At 37.3% G+C, this 19,514-nt stretch overlaps 1 protein-coding gene across 1 annotated transcript in view; it reads left to right on the forward strand.

The window, feature by feature from the left end:
- The window catches only part of IQCM (IQ motif containing M), a 459,382-nt gene extending 444,413 nt beyond the window's left edge, over nt 1-14,969 (forward strand). The window contains exon 12 of the mRNA XM_089301770.1: nt 14,092-14,969. Coding sequence (XP_089157896.1) covers nt 14,092-14,195 — 104 coding nt within the window. The 3' untranslated portion in view covers nt 14,196-14,969. The remainder of the gene's footprint in view (nt 1-14,091) is intronic.
- The last annotated feature ends 4,545 nt before the right edge of the window (nt 14,970-19,514 follow it).

Here is a 19,514-nt window from a genome sequence, read left to right on the forward strand (position 1 = left end):
TTCCTTTGATTTCTTTTTCTTGTCTGATGGCTCTGGCTAAAACTTCCAGAACTATGTTAAATAGCAGTGGTGAGAGTGGGCATCCCTGCCTGGTGCCAGATTTCAGTGGAAATGCTTCCAACTTTTCCCCATTCAATAGGATGCTGGCTGTGGGTTTTTTTATAAATTGCTTTGATTATATTGAGGAATGTTCCTTCTATACCCAATTTGCTTAGAGTTTTCATCATGAAAGGGTGTTGAATTTTATCAAATGCTTTCTCTGCATCAGTTGAGATAACCATATGGTTTTTCTTCTGCAGTCTGTTAATGTGGTGAATCACATTGATTGATTTGCGAATGTTGAACCATCCCTGCATACCAGGGATGAATCCCACTTGGTCTGGGTGGATGATTTTCCTGATGTGTTGTTGTATTCTATTGGCCAGAATTTTATTGAGGATTTTTGCATCTATGTTCATCAGGGATATTGGTCTGTAATTTTCTTTCAGTGCTGCATCTTTCTCTGGCTTAGGGATTAAGGTGATGCTGGCTTCATAGAAAGAATTTGGGAGGATTCCCTCTTTTTCGATTGTTCTGAATAGTTTGAGAAGAAATGGGATTAGTTCTTCTTTAAATGTCTGGTAGAATTCAGCAGTGAATCCATCTGGTCCTGGGCTTTTCTTTGTTGGGAGGGCCTTTATTACTGTTTCAATTTCTGTTTCAGTTATGGGTCTATTTAGGTTTTCGATGTCTTCATGGTTCAATTTTGGTAGATTGCATGTGTCCAGGAATCTATCCATTTCTGATAGGTTTTCCTGTTTGCTGGCATACAGGTCCTTGTAGTAATTTCTGATGATTCTTTTTATTTCTGTGGTGTCTGTTGTTACGTTTCCTTTTTCATCTCTGATTTTATTGATTTGGGTCTTTTCTCTTCTTTTTTAGTTAGTTGGGCCAATGGGGTGTCAATTTTGTTTATTTTTTCAAAAAACCAGCTTCTCGCTTGGCTGATTTTTTGTAATGTTTTTTTGGATTCAATCCTGTTAATTTCTTCTCTGGTTTTAATTATTTCTCTTCTCCTACTAGATTTGGGTTTGGTTTGCTGCAGTTTTTCTAGGTCCTTGAGGTGCGCTGAAAGCTCATTTATTTGGTACCTTTCCAATTTCTTGATATAGGCACCTATTGCTATAAATTTGCCTCTCAATACTGCTTTTGCTGTATCCCATAAGTTTTGATATGTTGTGTTGTTGTCTTCATTTACTTCCAGAAAGTTTTTGATTTCTCTTTTGATTTCTTGAATGACCCAGTGTTCATTCAGGAGCATGTTGTTCAGTCTCCATGTGTTTGCATACTTTCTGGGGTTTCCTGAGTTGCTAATTTCCAGCTTCATCCCGCTGTGGTCTGAGAAGCTGCATGGTATGATTCTAATTCCTTTAAATTTGCTGAGACTTGCTTTATGGCCTAGTATGTGATCAATCCTAGAGAAGGTTCCATGCGCTGCTGAGAAGAATGTGAAGTCTGTAGATGTAGGGTTGAAAGTTCTGTAGATATCTGTTAGATCCATTTGGGCAATAGTGTCAATTAAATCTGCTGTTTCCTTGTTGATCTTCTGTCCGGATGATCTGTCTATTTCTGAGAGTGGAGTATTGAAGTCCCCCAGTACTATTGTACTGGAATCTAAATCTCCCTTTAAGTCCCTTAACATATCTTTTAAATAGACCGGTGCCCTGTAATTAGGAGCATATACATTTATAATAGTTACATCTTCCTGTTGAATTGAACCCTTAATCATTATATAGTGTCCCTCTTTGTCTCTCTTAACAGTTTTTGTCTTAAAGTTTATTTTGTCTGATATTAATATGGCTACACCTGCTTTTTTTTGGTTTCTGTTGGCATGGAATATCTTTTTCCAACCTTTCACTTTCAGTCTGCATGCCTCTTTGTTAGAGAGATGTGTTTCTTGTAGGCAACAAATAGTTGGGTTGTGTTCTGTGAGCCAGTCAGCCAAATGGTGTCTTTTAACTGAAGAATTCAGACCATTAATGTTCAATGTGACTATTGATACGTAGTGACTTTGCCCTGCCATTTTCCGGAAATATTTTCTAGTATATGCTTTGAGCTTCCCATGCTCTTTTACTGGTAGGTGTTCTTCCTTTCCCTTCTTTCATATTGATGGCCGTGTTTCTGTGTTTCTGAGTGTAGCACATCTTTAAGTATCTTTTGCAGGGCCGGACGAGTGGCCACAAATTCTTTCAATTTCTGTTTGCTATGAAAGGTCTTTATTTCACCTTCATTCACAAATGAGAGCTTGGCAGGATATAATATTCTGGGCTGGCAATTTTTCTCTCTTAGCACCTGTGCTATGTCTCACCATTCCCTCCTAGCTTGTAGGGTTTCTGATGAGAAGTCAGCTGTGAGTCTGATTGGAGATCCTCTGAGAGTAATCTGACGTTTCTCTCTTGCACATTTTAGGATCTTTTCTTTATGTTTCACTGTGGTAAGTTTAATTACCACGTGTCGTGGTGAGGATCTCTTTTGGTCATGTTTATTGGGGGTTCTATGAGCTTCCTGTACTAGGATATCTCTGTCCTTCTCCAAACCTGGAAAGTTCTCTGCTAGTATCTCACTAAAAAGGCCTTCCAATCATTTCTCTCTCTCCATGCCTTCAGGAACTCCTAGAACTCGAATGTTGGTTTTTTTAATAGTATCCTGTAGATTCCCAACAATATTTTTTAGGTTTCTAATTTCCTCTTCTTTTCTTTGGTTTGACTGTATGTTTTCCTGTGCTCTATCTTCTAAGTCCGATATTCTCTCTTCTGCTTCACCCATTCTGTTTTTAAGGCTTTCTAATGTGTTTGTCATTTGATCTATTGAGCTCTTCATTTCATTTTGATTTCTCTTCACTATTACACTTTCCTATTCTACTAGTTTCTGAGTTTCATTTTGACTCTTCCTTAAAATTTCATTTTCACGAGAGAGATTTTCAATCTTGTCCATTAAGGATTTCTGTAGTTCAAGGATTTGCTTTTGAAAACTTCTAAATGTTCTTATCATAAATTTTTTGAAATCCGTATCTTGCATTTCTTCTATCTCTTCATCTTCATACTCTTGGCTTGGGGTGTTTTGCTTATTTGGAGGCATCATAGTGTCATCGTTGATCTTGCTCCCTCTATTTCTGTGTTTGTTACTCGGCATAGTTAATTCTTCTTGCGTCACTGTGCGTTTTTTTTTTCTTTTCTTTTTTTTTTTTTTTATACTGTGTCCGTGTTAAGTGGACTGCCTGCTGTTGGAGGAGCCTTGGAGGCTTGAGATGGGTGCGGCCTGAGAGCTCTGCCTGGTTCTTCCTGGTTAAGGGTGTGCAAAGGTGACACCCTCAGGTTATGCGTGGTAAATCTCTCTCTTTTTATTTATTTATTTATTTTATTTTTCAGGGGGTAAGTAACACCGCAGGGCAGGGCTGTGCAGAATTGATGGTATTTAGCTTCCAGTCTTTGGCTCCCCTGGACTCCCACTGGGTTGCCTAGGCTACTGAATTGTAGTGACTCAGTTCCTTAGCTCTCCCCCATTGATATGTAAATCCAGAGAGGAGGCCTGCTCTTTGTCTCTTGGGAATTCTTCAAGCCTTGCAGCCTTGTAACCTTTGCAAGGTTAGGGGGAAGAGAAACCCCGAAGCTTTTTTTTTTCCTTCTTTCCGGTAGTGAGTTTGCTGCACTTTCCAGCCCCCCTCTAGATTCTGACCCCCGTTTCCCCACCAATGTCTCGGGTTATTGAGCTCACCTCCCCTTCCAGCGCCGATGTGTGGACTCGGAGCCCTGAGCGTCCCAAGTCTCCCCGCTGTTGTCTGTGTGGCATGCACTCCCCTTGGAGCACTGGCACGCAGACCCTGGGGCTTCTGCGGCTCGGTCCTGCGACTTGGCTTCCGCGCAGTGGGCGACCTTGTTCTCCCAGTAGGTCCTCCAATTCACGGCTGCTCCATCCAGAAGGGTTTCCCCTGCAATTTTTTCCTGGTTCTTTTTTCTGCGGCTACTGTAACTCCCCTTTTATTAAACTAAATTTTCCCGGACTATCGGTGCGCGCCCTCACTATTCCGCCATCTTGGCTCCGCCGCGTCTTGGTTTTTAATCTACTCAGCCAGTCTGTATCTTTTGATTGGAGAGCTTAGGCCATTTACATTCAAAGTGTTACTAATAAGTAATGGCTTGGTCCTGCCATTTTGTTTTGGATTTCCTTTCTACTTTTACTGCCTTCACATTCTTTCATGATTCTGTCTGTCTCTGATTTTGTGTGTAGCACTTCTGTAAGTATCAATTGTAAGGTTGGATGAATGGTGACAAATTCTTTCAATTTCTGTTTGTTATAGAATGTCTTTATGTCACCTTCATTTCTAAATGAGAACTTTTGTGGGTGCAGAATTCTCGGTTGACAGGTTTTTTGTTTGTTTGTTTTTACTTTTAGGACTTGAACTATCTTTATTCTCTCCTAGCATGCATGGTTTCTGATGAGAAATCAACTGTCAAATAACTGTAGATGCAGTGAAGGTAATCTGGCATGTCTCCTGTGCACATTTTAGGATCTTTTCTTTGTGCTTTAAGTGTGGAAGTTTGAGTATAGTATGTCACATTGAAGTTCTTTTCTGATCATGCCTATTAGGAGTTCTATGTACTTCTTGTACTTGTATGTCCAGATCTTACTAGAAATTTGGGAAGTTTTCTGGTATTATTTCACTGAATAGGTGTTATAATTCATTCTCTTTTTCAATGCCTTCAGGAACTCCTAAGACATGTATGTTTGATTGGGTGATGGTATCCCATAAATCTCAAACACTACTTTTGGTCTTTATGATTTATTCTTCCCCGTTTTTGTCTAAATGGTATATTTCTAAAGATCTATTCTCTAGTTCAAATAGCCTTTTTCTACCTCACTGAATTCGTTTGGGTGGTTTCCCACTCTATTTTGTATTTGATATATTGAATTCTTCATTTCTAATATTTCAGCTTGATTTTTCTTCAGTATCTCTATCTCCCAGCAGAATTTCTCATCCGTGTTTTGTAAAGATTTCTTTAACTCATGTATTTGCTTCTCGGTGTTTTTCAGTAATCTTCTGATCATTCTTTTGAATTCCTTTTTGGGCATTTCATCAGTTCATCATTTCATCAATTTCATCTCTTCATTTTCAGAGTCTAATATTAAAGTGTTGTTATGTTTCTTTTGGGGGAGTCATGTTGTCTTCCTTGTTCGTGTTTCTTGAATTTTATATTTATTTTTAGGCATCTGTGGAAACGCTTGTTGATTTTTTCCTCTTGGGACTTTTTTCTTTGATATATGCCTCTATGGCTTAGTGGATTTTGTTCTCCTTCACTGGGTATCCAGATGTGTGTGCTATGTGAGGCCAGGGAACTCTGCCATTGCTTGAGCATGGCACAATAGTCCAGAGTGACACACAGTTTGGTTATGGCAATCACCTCTGTTGTCAGCAGGCAGAAGATATGATCAATTCAGCTGGTGTTTTCACAGCCTCAGCCCCTCTCTGCAAAGGGAAACCAACTGTTCAAGATGAGCTTACAGTGCCTGCATTCCCCTCCCACTCAGGTACATGTACTGCACAAAGAATTTGTGTGCTCCTGAGTGTGAACGTGAAGCCATCCACAATGACCCACCTCAGCATTCAGGGAACTCTGAGCCTCCGACGTCAGACTCAGTGATTGCCCAATGGGCCAGCCACATCCTGTGCCCTATCACAGCCACAGCCACAGCATTCCCACAGTCACAGGGAAGGTACCCATTCTCAGTCTCCCGAGCCTCCCTGTTCATGGAGAGAACAGTGGTATTTCCAGAGCCAGCTGTCTGCAAGAAAGAGGTCCGTTGCTGCTCTGCCTTGGCAAGTTGAGTGCACTGTGTTGATATTGGTAGGATAGGGAGTTGTCTCGTGGACTTAAGTCCATGTTCCACCCCCAGCCTTCCAGGCTAGACTCAAAGTGAGTGGTGACTGTGGGCTTAACCTCTGAGAAAATCCCCTATTTGCACATGGGCTGCAGCAGGCTCTCTTCACCTTGTTAAAATGGCAATTCCCTCTTGCTTGTTGCCAGACAAGCTTGTTGATTGGTGGAGAGAAGGAAAGAAATGTGTTCTGCCTTCACATTCCTCTTGCTAGTACTTCAGGCTGGACTTAAAGTCAGTAGGAACCACAGGGTTCATCCCCAGGCAATATCACTAGTGGCAGAGGCTGCCACAGTTTTGTCTCTGCTCACTCTGAGATGATGGTATTCCTACCAGCCACTGACTGCGGGGGTTGCTGGAATCATCCTGCTTGCTGCTGGTGGTTGTACTGTCTCACTGCTCCATGACCTCTCTTCTTTCTGTAGTTTTTCTGTTGCAGACTTCTTTCTAACTGCCCCCTGATGACACAGTTCTTCTCCCTTTTCATCTGCTATCAATCCATGGTCAAAATCAGCAAATCTTTTCCCTATTTAGCCATGTTGGGTTCTCAATTTACATGGTTTTATAATAAAATATACCTCAAATTTAAGACAAAATATAGGGGAAGGCATATTTTGGACCTGTGAGAAAAAATACTGTTTTATTTCTGAAAATATAATTGATAAAATGTGTTCTGATATAATATATTTTATTTTAATTGTGCACAATTTGAAGCCATTTCTTTCAATTATTGAAATAAGAGGTGGGTGTTTGATCTAGCAGTTAATATTCCTGCATCCCATAATAAAATACCTGCATGCATTTCCTGGCTCCGGCTCCTGACCCCAGCGTCCTGCCAGTGCAGACTCTGGGTAGCAGCAGTGATGGCTTAAGTACGGGGCTCCTGACAACCATCTGGCACAGAACTGAATTGCACTTCCAGCTCTTGGCTCTGGCCTTTGGCAATGGCCTTAGCCCAGCCCTGGACCATTGCAAGTATTTGTGGAGTGAACCAGTGGATGAGAGCTCTCTCTCTCTTTCCTCCTCTTTAAAAAAGTCAATAAAATTAATTTTCATAGTAGAAATATCTAATTGCTGATTATTAAGTATCTATAATAAAAATAACTTTCTATCACATATTATGAATTGGAACCTTGGAAATCTCTACAATTATTATCAAATAAATAATATTTTCCATTGAAAATATGGATAAAAAACCTAAGGCTAAATTATAATTCTAATAACTATTTATATTTTGATATTTAATACTTTATATATTTTGCTAAGTGTACAACTTAGAAATTGTAATAATACTGTAGATACTACTTCTTAACCTGATTTACACTTAAAAATACACTGCAACACATTGAGGTTTAATAAAATATGCTTCTATGACAGGTTTTAAAGTACTTTATTGAAATTTCTTTCCTCCAGAATGGTTTTTTACTTGTTTTTGTGTCCAACAAACTTCACATTTGAGATATTTTTGTATCACACAAGTGAGAGTAACTGGAACATCAAACCAAGGGCTAGCTCTGGTATTATCTATCTGCACAGCCTCGTGGAAACAGCAATATTTCCTTACTGCTCTCCTTTTTGAAGTTTTGTTTTCTGTATTTCTTCCTTCCCTTTTTCCCTTCTTTCCTTCTTTTCCTTCTACTCTTCCACAATCCCCTCCCCTCCTTATTTTCAATCATGCCTCACTTCCTTCCTTCTCCCCTTTCTCCCTCCCCTTTCTTTCTTATTTCTCTTCCTCCTGTATTCCTTCCTTCCCTTCCTTATCTCTACCCACTGAGATGTTCTGTCTTCTAGGGCCAAGCCTTCCATGGTGACCTCACACTATAGTCTCCATTTGGGGTGGACTCTGTCTGTTATGTCCTGTCCCTACTCTTCTCAGGAGTGTGAAATTCAGATATACAGGGTTGAACAGAAATCTTCAGACCAATACAGCTGGCTTCAGCTCACAAATACCTACTAAGTTTACTGATTCTACTTTGTTTTTGGCCCCTACATTTTGCTCTCTCTCTCTGCCAGCTTAGCAGTGCAGTCAAAATATATTTAATATTCTGTTCAGGATTTGTCATGTTTTAATCAAAAGAATTGTTCTCTGAATCTGTTCCATCATAAGATGACAAAAATGAAGGTTGAGAATATCTGCTTTGAGGATTAAGAATATAGCATGTTAATATATTTTATGAAATGATTATTTAATGTAAATGTTTACGAAATAAGAGATTAAAACTTTGTTAGTGAAATTTAGTTAGCCTATATGATAATATAGTGTAGATAATACTGCTACCATATTTTGAATACTTATAAACGTATCAGATATATAATCTTTTAAATTAACAGCCTTTCTCTCTGTCTCTCTCACTGTCCACTCTGTCAAAAAAAAAAAAAAACAAAAAAGGAAACTCAGAATGAGTGTTAAACCTAGATTTGTTCTCAAATGTATATGAACAAGTACTTGGACCATGATAGTCTCTTTCTATTTTGTCCACTTTGAGTACTCCTATTTTCCAGCTACCTTCTGCCTGATGAAATGTATAATTGGTATTTCATTCTGTAGAAAAATTCATATAAGGAAAGTTCTTCGTACTAGGATCCCACCTCAAGAACAAACTTAACTCACTCTATACTTACCTTGAATAAATGTATGAGGATACCAATGGATGATTGCTTTAACTTATAATCACAACAGGAACTATAATTAGCAATACTTTTTTTTTTTTCTGTTGGAAGGTCTTTATTTTATTTTTTTAACTTTTATTTAATGAATATAAATTTCCAAAGTACAGCTTATGGATTACAATGGCTTCCCCCCCCCCCATAACTTCCCTCCTACCCGCAACTCTCCCCTTTCCTACTCCCTCTCCCCTTCCATTCACATCAAGATATATTTCCAATTCTCTTTATGTACAGAAGAACAGTTTAGTATCTATTAAGTAAATATTTCAACAGTTTGCACCCACATAGAAACACAAAATGAAAAATACTGTTTGAGTACTAGTTATAGCATTAAATCACAACGTACAGCACATCCTACATGAGGAGTAAGTGCACAGTGACTCCTGTTGTTGACTTAACAAATTGACATTCTTGTTTATGGCGTCAGTAATCACCCTAGGCTCTTGTCATGAGTTGCCAAGGCTATGGAAGCCCCCTGAGTTCACCGACTCTGATCATATTTAGAAAAGGCCATGGTCAAAGTGGAAGTTCTCTCCTCCCTTCAGAGAAAGGTACCTCCTTCTTTGATGGCCTGTTCTTTCCACTGGGATCTCACTCGTGGAGATCTTTCATTTAGGTCATTTTTTTTTGACAGAGTGTCTTGTCTTTCCATGCCTGAAATACTCTCATGGGCTTTTCAGCCAGATCCGAATGCCTTAAGGGCTGATTCTGAGGCCAGAGTGCTGTTTAGGACATCTGCCATTCTATGAGTCTGCTGTGTATTCCGCTTCCCATGTTAGATCGTTCTCTCCTTTTTAATTCTATCAGTTAGTATTAGCGGACACTAGTCTTGTTTATGTGATCCCTTTGGCTCTTAGTCTTTTCCTTATGATCAATTGTGAACAGAAATTGATCACTTGGACTAGTGAGATGGCATTGGTACATGCCACATTGATGGGATTGAATGGGAATCCCCACGCACGTTTCTATATCTATCATTTGGGGCAAGTCCGATTGAGCATGGGCCAAACTCTACATCTCCTCTCTCTCTTATTCCCACTCTTATATTTAACAGGGATCACTTTTCAGTTAAGTTTCAACACTTAAGAATAACTGTATTAATTACAGAATTCAACTGATAGTATAAAGTATAACAAACAAAAAAAAATACTAGGAGGGATAAAGTATTAAGTTGTTCATCAACAGTTAGGGCAAGGGCTGATCAAGTCACCGTTTCTCATAGTGTCCATTTCACTTCAACAGGTTTCCTTTTTGTTGCTCGGTTAGTTGTCACCAATCAGGGAGAACATATGATATTTGTCCCTGTGGGACTGGCTTATTTCACTCAGCATAATGTTTTCCAGATTCCTCCATTTTTTTGCAAATGACCGGATTTCATTGTTTTTGATTGCTGTATAGTATTCTGTAGAGTACATATCCCATAATTTCTTTATCCAGTCTACTGTTGATGGGCATTTAGGTTGATTCCTGGTCTTAGCTCTTGTGAATTGAGCTGCAATAAACATTAAAGTGCAGACCGCTTTTTTGTTTGTCAATTTAATTTCCTTTGCGTAAAATCCAAGGAGTGGGATGGATGGGTTGAATGATAGGGTTATATTCAGGTTTCTGAGGAATCTCCAGACTGACTTCCATGGTGGCTTAACCAGTTTACATTCCCACCAACAGTGGATTAGTGTCCCTTTTTCCCTACATCCTTGCCAGCATCTGTTGTTGGTAGATTTCTGAGTGTGAGCTATTTTCACTGGGGTGAGGTGAAACCTGATTGTGGTTTTGATTTGCATTTCCCTGATTGCTAGTGATCTTGAACATTTTTTCATGTGTCTGTTGGCCATTTGGATTTCCTCTTTTGAAAAATATCTATTGAGGTCCTTGGCCCATCTTTTAAGTGGGAAGTTTGTTTTGTTTTTGTGGAGTTTTTTGATTTCTTTGTAGATTCTGGTTATTAATCCTTTATCTGTTGCATAGTTTGCAAATATTTTTTCCATTCTGTCGGTTGCCTCTTCACTCTCCTGACTGTTTCTTTTGCAGTACAGAAACTTCTCAATTTGATGCAGTCCCAATAGTTAATTTTGGCTTTGACTGCCTGCGCCCCTAGGGTCTTTTCCAGGACGTCTTTGCTGGTGCCAATATCTTGCAGGGTTTCTCTAGTGTTCTCTAATAACTTGATGGTGTCGGGTCATAGATTTAGGTCTTTAATCCATGGTGAGTGGATTTTTGTGTAAAGTGTAAGGTAGGGGTCTTGCTTCATGCTTCTGCATGTGGAAATCCAATTTACCCAGCACCATTTATTGAATAGACTGTCTTTGCTCCAGGAATTGGTTTTAGATCCTTGATCAAATATAAGTTGGCTGTAGATGTTTGGATTGATTTCTGGTGTTTCTATTCTGTTCCATTGGTCTATCCATCTGTTTCTGATAATTAGCAGTACTAATCACCATTAATATCACCTAATTTATTTATTTTATGATAAATTTTATTGTGTATATTTAGATGCACAAGATGGGATACATGTTGATAGTAAAATGGTTACTTTAGTGAAGCAAATTAATAAATCCATCAGCTTATATAATACCTATTTTTGGTTTGTTTTGTGTCAAGAGCAGTGAAGATCTGTTCATCTAGCAGGAATGACAAATGCTGAATAATTTTATGTTTTTAGTCCTCATGTTGTGTTTTAGATCATCCTACGTTGCTGCTACTTTTTAACCAATGACCTACAGACCCCAGTTTCCCAGGTGGCCCCTGTAACTTCTGTTTCATTCTCTATCTATGAATATTTGAAAGTTTAGATTCCACATACAAGTGAGAGAAGTCAATATTTTCTCTGATGTATCTGGCTTATTTTACATAGCATACTGTCATCCAATTTCATCCATGTTATGGCAAATGGCAGTAATATCCATTGTATACAGCATATTTTGTTTTTCCATGCATCTAATCATGGACATTTAGGCTGTTTTCATATCCTGGATATGAATAGTGTTGCAATGAAAATAGGATTCAGTTATCTTTATAAGATGACAATATTAACTCCTTTGGGTGGATTCCCATAAAAGGGGTTGCTGGGTCCTATGATAGGTTTATGTTTAATACCTTTAGGAACCTTCATACCTTTCTCCATTAGTGCATCAATCTACATTCCCATGAGCAGTGCCCAAGGATTTCCTTTTCTCTACACCCTCACCAATGTCTGTTATCTTTAAACATTTTGATACTACACATTCTTATGGTTTTGACATGATATGTCATTTTTAATTTGCATTTCATTGATGTTTAATGATGTTGAACACTTTTTAATTTTTTTTTAACTTTTATTTAATGAATATAAATTTCCAAAGTACGATTTATGGATTACAATGGCTTCCCCCACATACCGTCCCTCCCACCCACTACCCTCCCCTTTCCCACTCCCTCTCCCCTTCCATTCACATCAAGATTCATTTTCGATTATCTTAATATACAGAAGATCAGCTTAGTATACATTAAGTAAGGATTTCAACAGTTTGCTCTCACACAAAAACATAAAGTGAAAAATAATAGATGATTTTTTTAAAATGATGATGAAATCAGATCAGACCTATTGTCATGTTTAATCCCAGTGAGAGTCAAGTTGGGAGTTGACAATTTCTTTTTTTTTTTTTTTTTTTTTTTTACAGAGGATCAGTTTAGTATGCATTAAGTAAAGATTTCAACAGTTTGCACCCCCATAAAAACACAAAGTGAAATATATTGTTTGAGTACTCGTTATAGCATTAAATCTCAATACACAGCACATTAAGGACAGAGATCCTACATGAGGAGTAAGTGCACAGTGACTCCTGTTGTTGACTTTACCAATTGACACTCCTGTCTATGGCATCACTAGTCTCCCTATGCTCCGGTCATGAGTTTCCAAGGCTATGGAAGCCCTCTGAGTTCTCCGATTCTTATCTTGTTTAGACAAGGTCATAGTCAAAGTGGAGGTTCTCTCCTCCCTTCAGAGAAAGGTACCTCCTTCTTTGAAGACCTGTTCTTTCCACTGGGATCTCACTCGCAGAGATCTTTTGCCAGAGTGTCTTGGCTTTCCATGCCTGAAATACTCTCATGGGCTTTTCAGCCAGATCCGAATGCCTTTAGGGCTTATTCTGAGGCCAGAGTGCTATTTAGGACATCTGCCATTCTATGAGTCTGCTGAGTATCTCACTTCCCATGTTGGATCACTCTCCCCTTTATTTATTCCATCGGTTAGTGTTAGCAGGTACTAGACTTGTTTATGTGCTCCCTTTGACTCTTAGTCCTTTCATTATGATCAATTGTGTTAGTTTTTTTTACAAATTCAATGTGCTTTGCAGCTACAATTCTTTTTTTTAAGATTTGTTTTACTTATTTGAAAGACAGAGTTACAGAGAGAGGTAGAACCAGAGAGAGAGAGAGGTCTTCCATCTGCTGTTTCACTCCCCAAATGACTGCAATGACCAGAGCTTAGCTGATCAGAAGCCAGGAGCCAGGATTTTCTTCCATGTTTCCCACATGGGTGCAGGGGCCAAAGAACTTGGGCCATCTTCCACTGCTTTCCCAGGCCATAGCAGAGAGCTGGATTAGAAATGGAGCAGTGGGGACTTGAACCGGCACCCATTTGGGATACTGGCACTGCAGGCTGGGGCTTTAACCCTATGTGTGACAGTGCCGGCCCCATTTGCAGATATAAGTCTAAGAACAGATTAATAGTCCCTTCTTTCCTTCTTCCCTCCCTCCCCCTCGGTTGGTTTTGAGCACTTTTAAGTATACCTTTTGGGCCATTTTTATGTCCTCTTTGGAGAAATGCCTATTCAGGTCCTTTTTTAATATGGCTTCATTTAATTTTGTTATTATGAGGCTTTACTATGTGTCTATTAGCAGTATTAATGTGCATAAAAGTAGTCACAGTACCATTTCTTACCACATCAAGTCACTCATTTTCTTTTAGCAATATGAATTGGTCTCATTTCCTTAGTTTATTTAGTTTGGTATATTTTTGTTTAATAACAACTCTAGGAACAAAACAGCAAAGATATACCACCTTATCTATGAATGATTGCTGTATATAATGGTGGCCACAATAAATCTATGGCTTTCATTTCCTATGTGGAAAGTCATTTTATACATAAAGATAGAGTAAGTACAAGAAATGTATAAAATATTGGGTTATATCTATTCAGATATCAGAGTTGATTGTACTGTAATATAAAAATTTCAATATAATTGTTTTGTGACAAAATATGTTACATCTAATTTGTTTCAAGCATCCTGTATGTCAGAAGGATCCAATTTCTCACACCCCTCTCCTAATGTATTTGTACAACAGTGATTTCTCCTGAATCCCTTGGATATATAAAGTAATGTGATATATTGGAAGGAAATGTGTCCAAGTCAAAATTTTTGCATGGTTTATGACAACCATAATTAATTATATGTAGTGTTCTGGAGTTCATGACACATTTCTATCATATTAATTGAAAAACTATTAATGTAACTATATGTTTTTCATTATAGTGAGTGGACATCCGGTACTCAAGAGAGCCAACATCCGAGTTGTTGGGAAGTTGGTGGCAGCATCCATAAGAGAAAGGAAAACGAAACTACACTATAAATCATGAGAAGTTGTAACACAATGCTGTTAACCTTTAATAGTTGAACCTATCTATCCAAAGACACAGGAAAACAATGGCCACGATTTCATTCTCAATCAACAAGAAAAAAGACAAAACCATTGATTGAATCATCATCATCATCAAAAAAATCTGTTTTATCATACTGATGTGAACCCATGTAGTGTCAAGTATTTCTTTCATTGAATTAAAATTTGTTTTCTTCCATTATCAATAAATTCCACTAAGAAACATCGGAATTCTTATTTCTAAAATTCATAGTTCTTGTATAAAGTATTGTTGATTTCATCTTTTTTCTTCTTTAAGAAGTGAAAATTGTGTGATATTTTGCTGAAATCATATGTCAAGGAATTTATTTTTCAGAATATATTTCATCACTTAAATATTTTGGAAATGTTTTCACAAAATATGTTTTGTGGAGCAAGTGCTGTGGTGCAGTGGGGTAAGCCGCCACTTGGGATGCCCATTTCCCATACTGGAGTGCTGGTTGGAAAACTAGTATCTCCACTTCTGGGCCAGCTTTTTGTTCATGCATCCTGGGAGGCAGCAGATAATGGCTGAAGTGCTTGTGTCCCTGCCAGAAATGGTGGAGCCCATACAGAGTTCCTACTTCTAGCTTAGATCTTACCCAGCCCTGGTTGTAATGGCATTTGAACCAGTGGGTGGAAGATCTCTCTCTCTCTCCCTCTCTCTCTCTCACTCTTTCTCTGTGTGTGTATATTATTCTGGTTCTGAAGTAGATGACAATAAACTTTTAAAAATTATTTGAACTTGTTTTAGTGTAGTCATGGCATTATTTTTATATTTTATTATTATTATTTTATACATTGCTCAGTATAAAATGAAAATGTGAGAGTTAAATACAGTATTTCTGAGTTTAGTAACCTGATTATTTAAAGGACATGAAAAAAAGCTAAACGAATGCACAATTAAAAGAAAAAAATCACACATGATTTGGATATCATTATTGTAACAGATCATTAGCCTGCTCCTTGTAATAGCATTGTTAGGATAAAAAATTGGCCAGATTATCTACCTCAGTTCCAAAAACAAAACCATTAAGTTGTAATGAAAGCACTTAAAACCTAAATACAGGATTTCTTAGCATTCTAGAATTATTATTTCAAGTGGTAAGTATATATAAGGAAAAATTAACATGAAAATTATCAAAATTACTTTATAAAGTTAAGCTAATATGACAATTTGAGGCAATAGACAAAAGTATTTCATTTTTTCCTTTACTAGAATATTATTGGTTTTTACTCATGTGTCCTTGATTTTTAGAGAACTGAAGTAGGGCTACTCATGTCCTTTAAAGGTGTAATCCTACATGAAGTTCAGTGGTAACATGTCACTGTAGATCTGTAGAAGACAGTGTAAGGTCATGGAAAGAAGCCTTCACTTTTCAATAGTTGGTCTCTGAATAAAAATTGGCACTTGATGCTCATCAAAGAACAAGAAATATTGGACATGCTCTAAATGTCCATTGTGTTTTTGAGCCAACTACCTGATGGAAGTCATCACTTATATGTAAATGAACTGTCAATGGCTTGCCACAGTTGGCAATCACTGGACTGTGAAGGGTATGTCTTAATAGGAACTGAAGCTCTTCACAGACTTTGATTTACTGGAAATAAAATAGAAAAGTCCTCTGAGACTACAAAGGACACTTGTTTCAGATAAAACGTCTAGACAGTAGCAATATATTTAGGGCTTTTATTATAGCAAAACTGCAAATTAGAATGGAGTGGTGAGAAAGTTCTTATGACCCAGCTGAATTCTAAAACACTGCTTCTGACTAGACTAATACAATCTTTAAAGTATCTAAGCCAAATTAAATAAAAGTGCATTAAGGGGAAAAATCAGACATAATGCAAGGTCAAGATTCAAGTTTGTTACATCTTTTAAATTGTTTATGTCTTCGGTTTTACATTTTCTTATAAATCTGTATTGTTCTTAATAAATGTGGCTATTAGAGGAGTTGAAAGCCAAACTCACATGAACTAGCAACATAAATTACTTCTCAAAAAATTAAATTAAGGAAACTCTGATAATTTTAAATTAAGAAAATTTTTTCTCATCTATCTATTACTTTCTTAACTCTCATTCCAAAGCACAGATACAATTAACACAATATGCAACACTGTGTAACTATTAATATTTTCTTAATGTTGCTAATACCAACAATACATTTGTAAATTGCTTTAGGATTCTCACACAAATATAAACTATAGATGGAACAAATTTTTTTGTTAACTACTTTCTCCTTAGACACTCAGAAGTTTGTAAGTCAGAGTAGGCTAACAGCGTTAAAAACCAATCCTAAAAATCATAGTGTTTAAGGTAATAATTTCATCTTCCCCACTTCACAATCCAGTGAGAGTTATCAGGGACTCTGTTCCATTTAGTCTTTCAGGAAATCAGGATTTTTCTTTCCTGATAGCTTTACCATTCACTGGGGCCACTGTTGCCATCTTTGCAACCATTTGGGAGGCCTAGAAAGAAAACGCATGGAGGAAACATACCAACTTCTTAAGGACTTCAATTTAAACTTGGAACATAACTATCCATTAACATTCTATTGGAGAGAACTGGTTAACTTGGTTCTATCTACCCTCACAGGCACCAGGAAATGTAATCTACCTTTGCAGTAAGGAAGACAATGTGCAAATTTCTGCCATAGGAAGTAAATAGCATTCCCCATTCTTTGGAGGAACAAGAAATATTGCAAATGGCTTCAATTGGATAGCCATCATTCAACTTCGAAGTTTTATCAAAAAATTACCCAAACAATCCAGGGTTTTCTTGTTTCACACTATTTTAATGCTAATTATCTTGAGAAATTCATCAAAAGAAAGAAAAACACCTAGCATGGATTCAAAGGAAACTCGTTTTTCTTTTTCATTTCTTACATATGTAATTTTCATTCTGATAATTGAAGAACTGCGAGTTTTGTCTTTATTTGTGTTTCATTTTTGTCAAGTAAATAATATTCAGTAGTAGTTTGATAACCATTCTTATATAAAAGACCACCCATTTCCCACGTGGATAAATAGGCTCTCAGAAACTACTTCATACAGAACAATGGAGGGCAAAGCGAATTGAACCATCTTCGAACTTTTCAAATCAGTATAAATAATCAAGAAAAGGAAGTCTGATATTGGTGCTAAGGCAAGACTTACCATCTCGGAAGTAGCTCTTCATTATATTGCAGTGAGTGAAACAACGTGGAATTAAATATCTCTCTGTCTTTCTCTCACTCTCTCTCTCACACACAAAAGACACACACATTTTTAAACTTATTGAAAACAAAGAGTGAAGTCTCAGACAACCAAGATTCTAAATAGGTTTGCTGAAAATTTTGAACAAATATATTTGCTAAAGTCTGCTGTTTTAACTGTTATCTTTTTCTGGAATAAATCCCTGAACTTTCAAGTTTTGGAACTGTTACAAATAATTCCACAATGGATATCTTTTATTTGTTTTTCTTCCAATTTTTGAGTAGTCTGTACATTTTGCTATTTGCTGTTTTTCCATATTATAAAATGTAGATATCCAATTTAATATAGTAATAATATTAATAAGTCAAAAACTATTCAGCCTCCCTTGCCCCAAAAATAAAACTCTTCTTTGGAAATTGGTTATGTAGTGATAAGGGGTGAGTACAGAGTCTTTGTTTTAAAAGGATGTCTCAAGGCAGTGGCCTGGCCTGGTAATTCTTAGGTCAGTGGTTGTGATGTAGCTTTTAATTCAGTTTCCTGATTTGGGGAAACCAGCTTTGCTGATTCAAGGGTGATTCATGAAAATCTTCTGGAAATCTGTTTCTTCTGAAATACCAACAATTTTTGCACTATCTTTATGCCTTAATAAATCTCTTTCTCATTAGTGTAGCTAGTATGTCCCTGTTTTCTGCAACTTCCCTCACTTCTCTATCCCCCTCCACTTCTTCTTCCTCCCCTCTTTCCTCCCTTCCTTCACTTTATTCTGTCCTCATTGTTTACTAAGCAATGCTAATCAATAACAGCTCTACCAGTATCATATCACCTGGCATGTCACATAAGCCCAGACAATCCTAGTTTCACATTTTCCCTGCACACAACTTGCAGCTTTGGTTTGGTTAAAGCCCATTTGATATGCTAAATATATTCCTACAAATAATTCTCTATAGAAGTAACTTTACTTTTAATAGCAGGATGATAATTTTTGTGAAATTCTAGAGACTTGACAGTTGCTTATAGACTGCAAAAATTAAAGGATATAATAGATGAGATTTATTGATTTAATATCTCTGCATTTTGACAATGTGTTTATTAAAGACTACAATATCTATAATTTCATACACTTGTAATGATAATATAATGGTTAGTCTAGAAGTGAAATCTCTGATATAGTTAACTGACAAATGGAACAAATATTGGGACTTGAGTGAAATATGATAATAAGGAAAACTGATATCACCTTATACATATGTAGGTTCAATAGATTTTCATCATAAATCAACATCCTTGGCTAATCTGTATGAGTTTGAAACCATAGATCTCTGAAATATTGGTTCTTCAGAATCTCAAATAGGTGATTTTCTTGATTAAAGTGTGTTTGTTTATAATACTGTCTTTCTTATATTAGAAGAAAAATAATAGCAAAAATAACAAAACCTCTTGGGAAAATCAAATGTAACTCTTTTACAGAATTGAATAGCTGGAGCCAGCCTTACTTGTCTGAGCCGTGAAAGAAAAATGAGACCTGCAAAATCCTAGTGCCTGGGCTGTGATTGGCACTGGATATTCTGATTCCCAGGTCCAGTCTTCTTTATCCTATCCTATCACCTTCATGGAAGACAGAGTAAGTGGATGCGAATCATTTATAAGGGAGAAAGACATAATGCAGGCCCAAAGACTCTCTGTCACAAACCACACACACCCATTGGACAGAAGCTTTCTGACTTCTCTGATAATCTCCTGTCGCTGCTGCAAAGATCTATCTACAGACCCCTTTGCATCTTCCTTTCCTTGGGGCCGTAGAATAGGTTGGCTAATTTAATCAGTCTATTACTTTCAAGGTGCTAATAGATCCTAATGGCTTCAGATCTTGCCTTGTTTACATTGTAACAAGGCCTGTCAAATCATTTCAGTGACTGAACCTGGGAGTTTTAGTTCGACACTGTGAAACTCTGTTGAGGGACACCTGGAATTTTTATGTTACACGAATCAGCAGTTAATTTCACAGAAACATGAAAGCATGCGTGTCTAGGGATTATGTTGTATTGATCATGACTTTAATAAAGGGAGGTCCCTAGTAGAGATCCTG

Source organism: Oryctolagus cuniculus, chromosome 8 (assembly GCF_051225735.1).
Source record: "Oryctolagus cuniculus isolate XC-2025 breed Fujian yellow rabbit chromosome 8, ASM5122573v1, whole genome shotgun sequence".
Taxonomy (NCBI): domain Eukaryota; kingdom Metazoa; phylum Chordata; class Mammalia; order Lagomorpha; family Leporidae; genus Oryctolagus; species Oryctolagus cuniculus.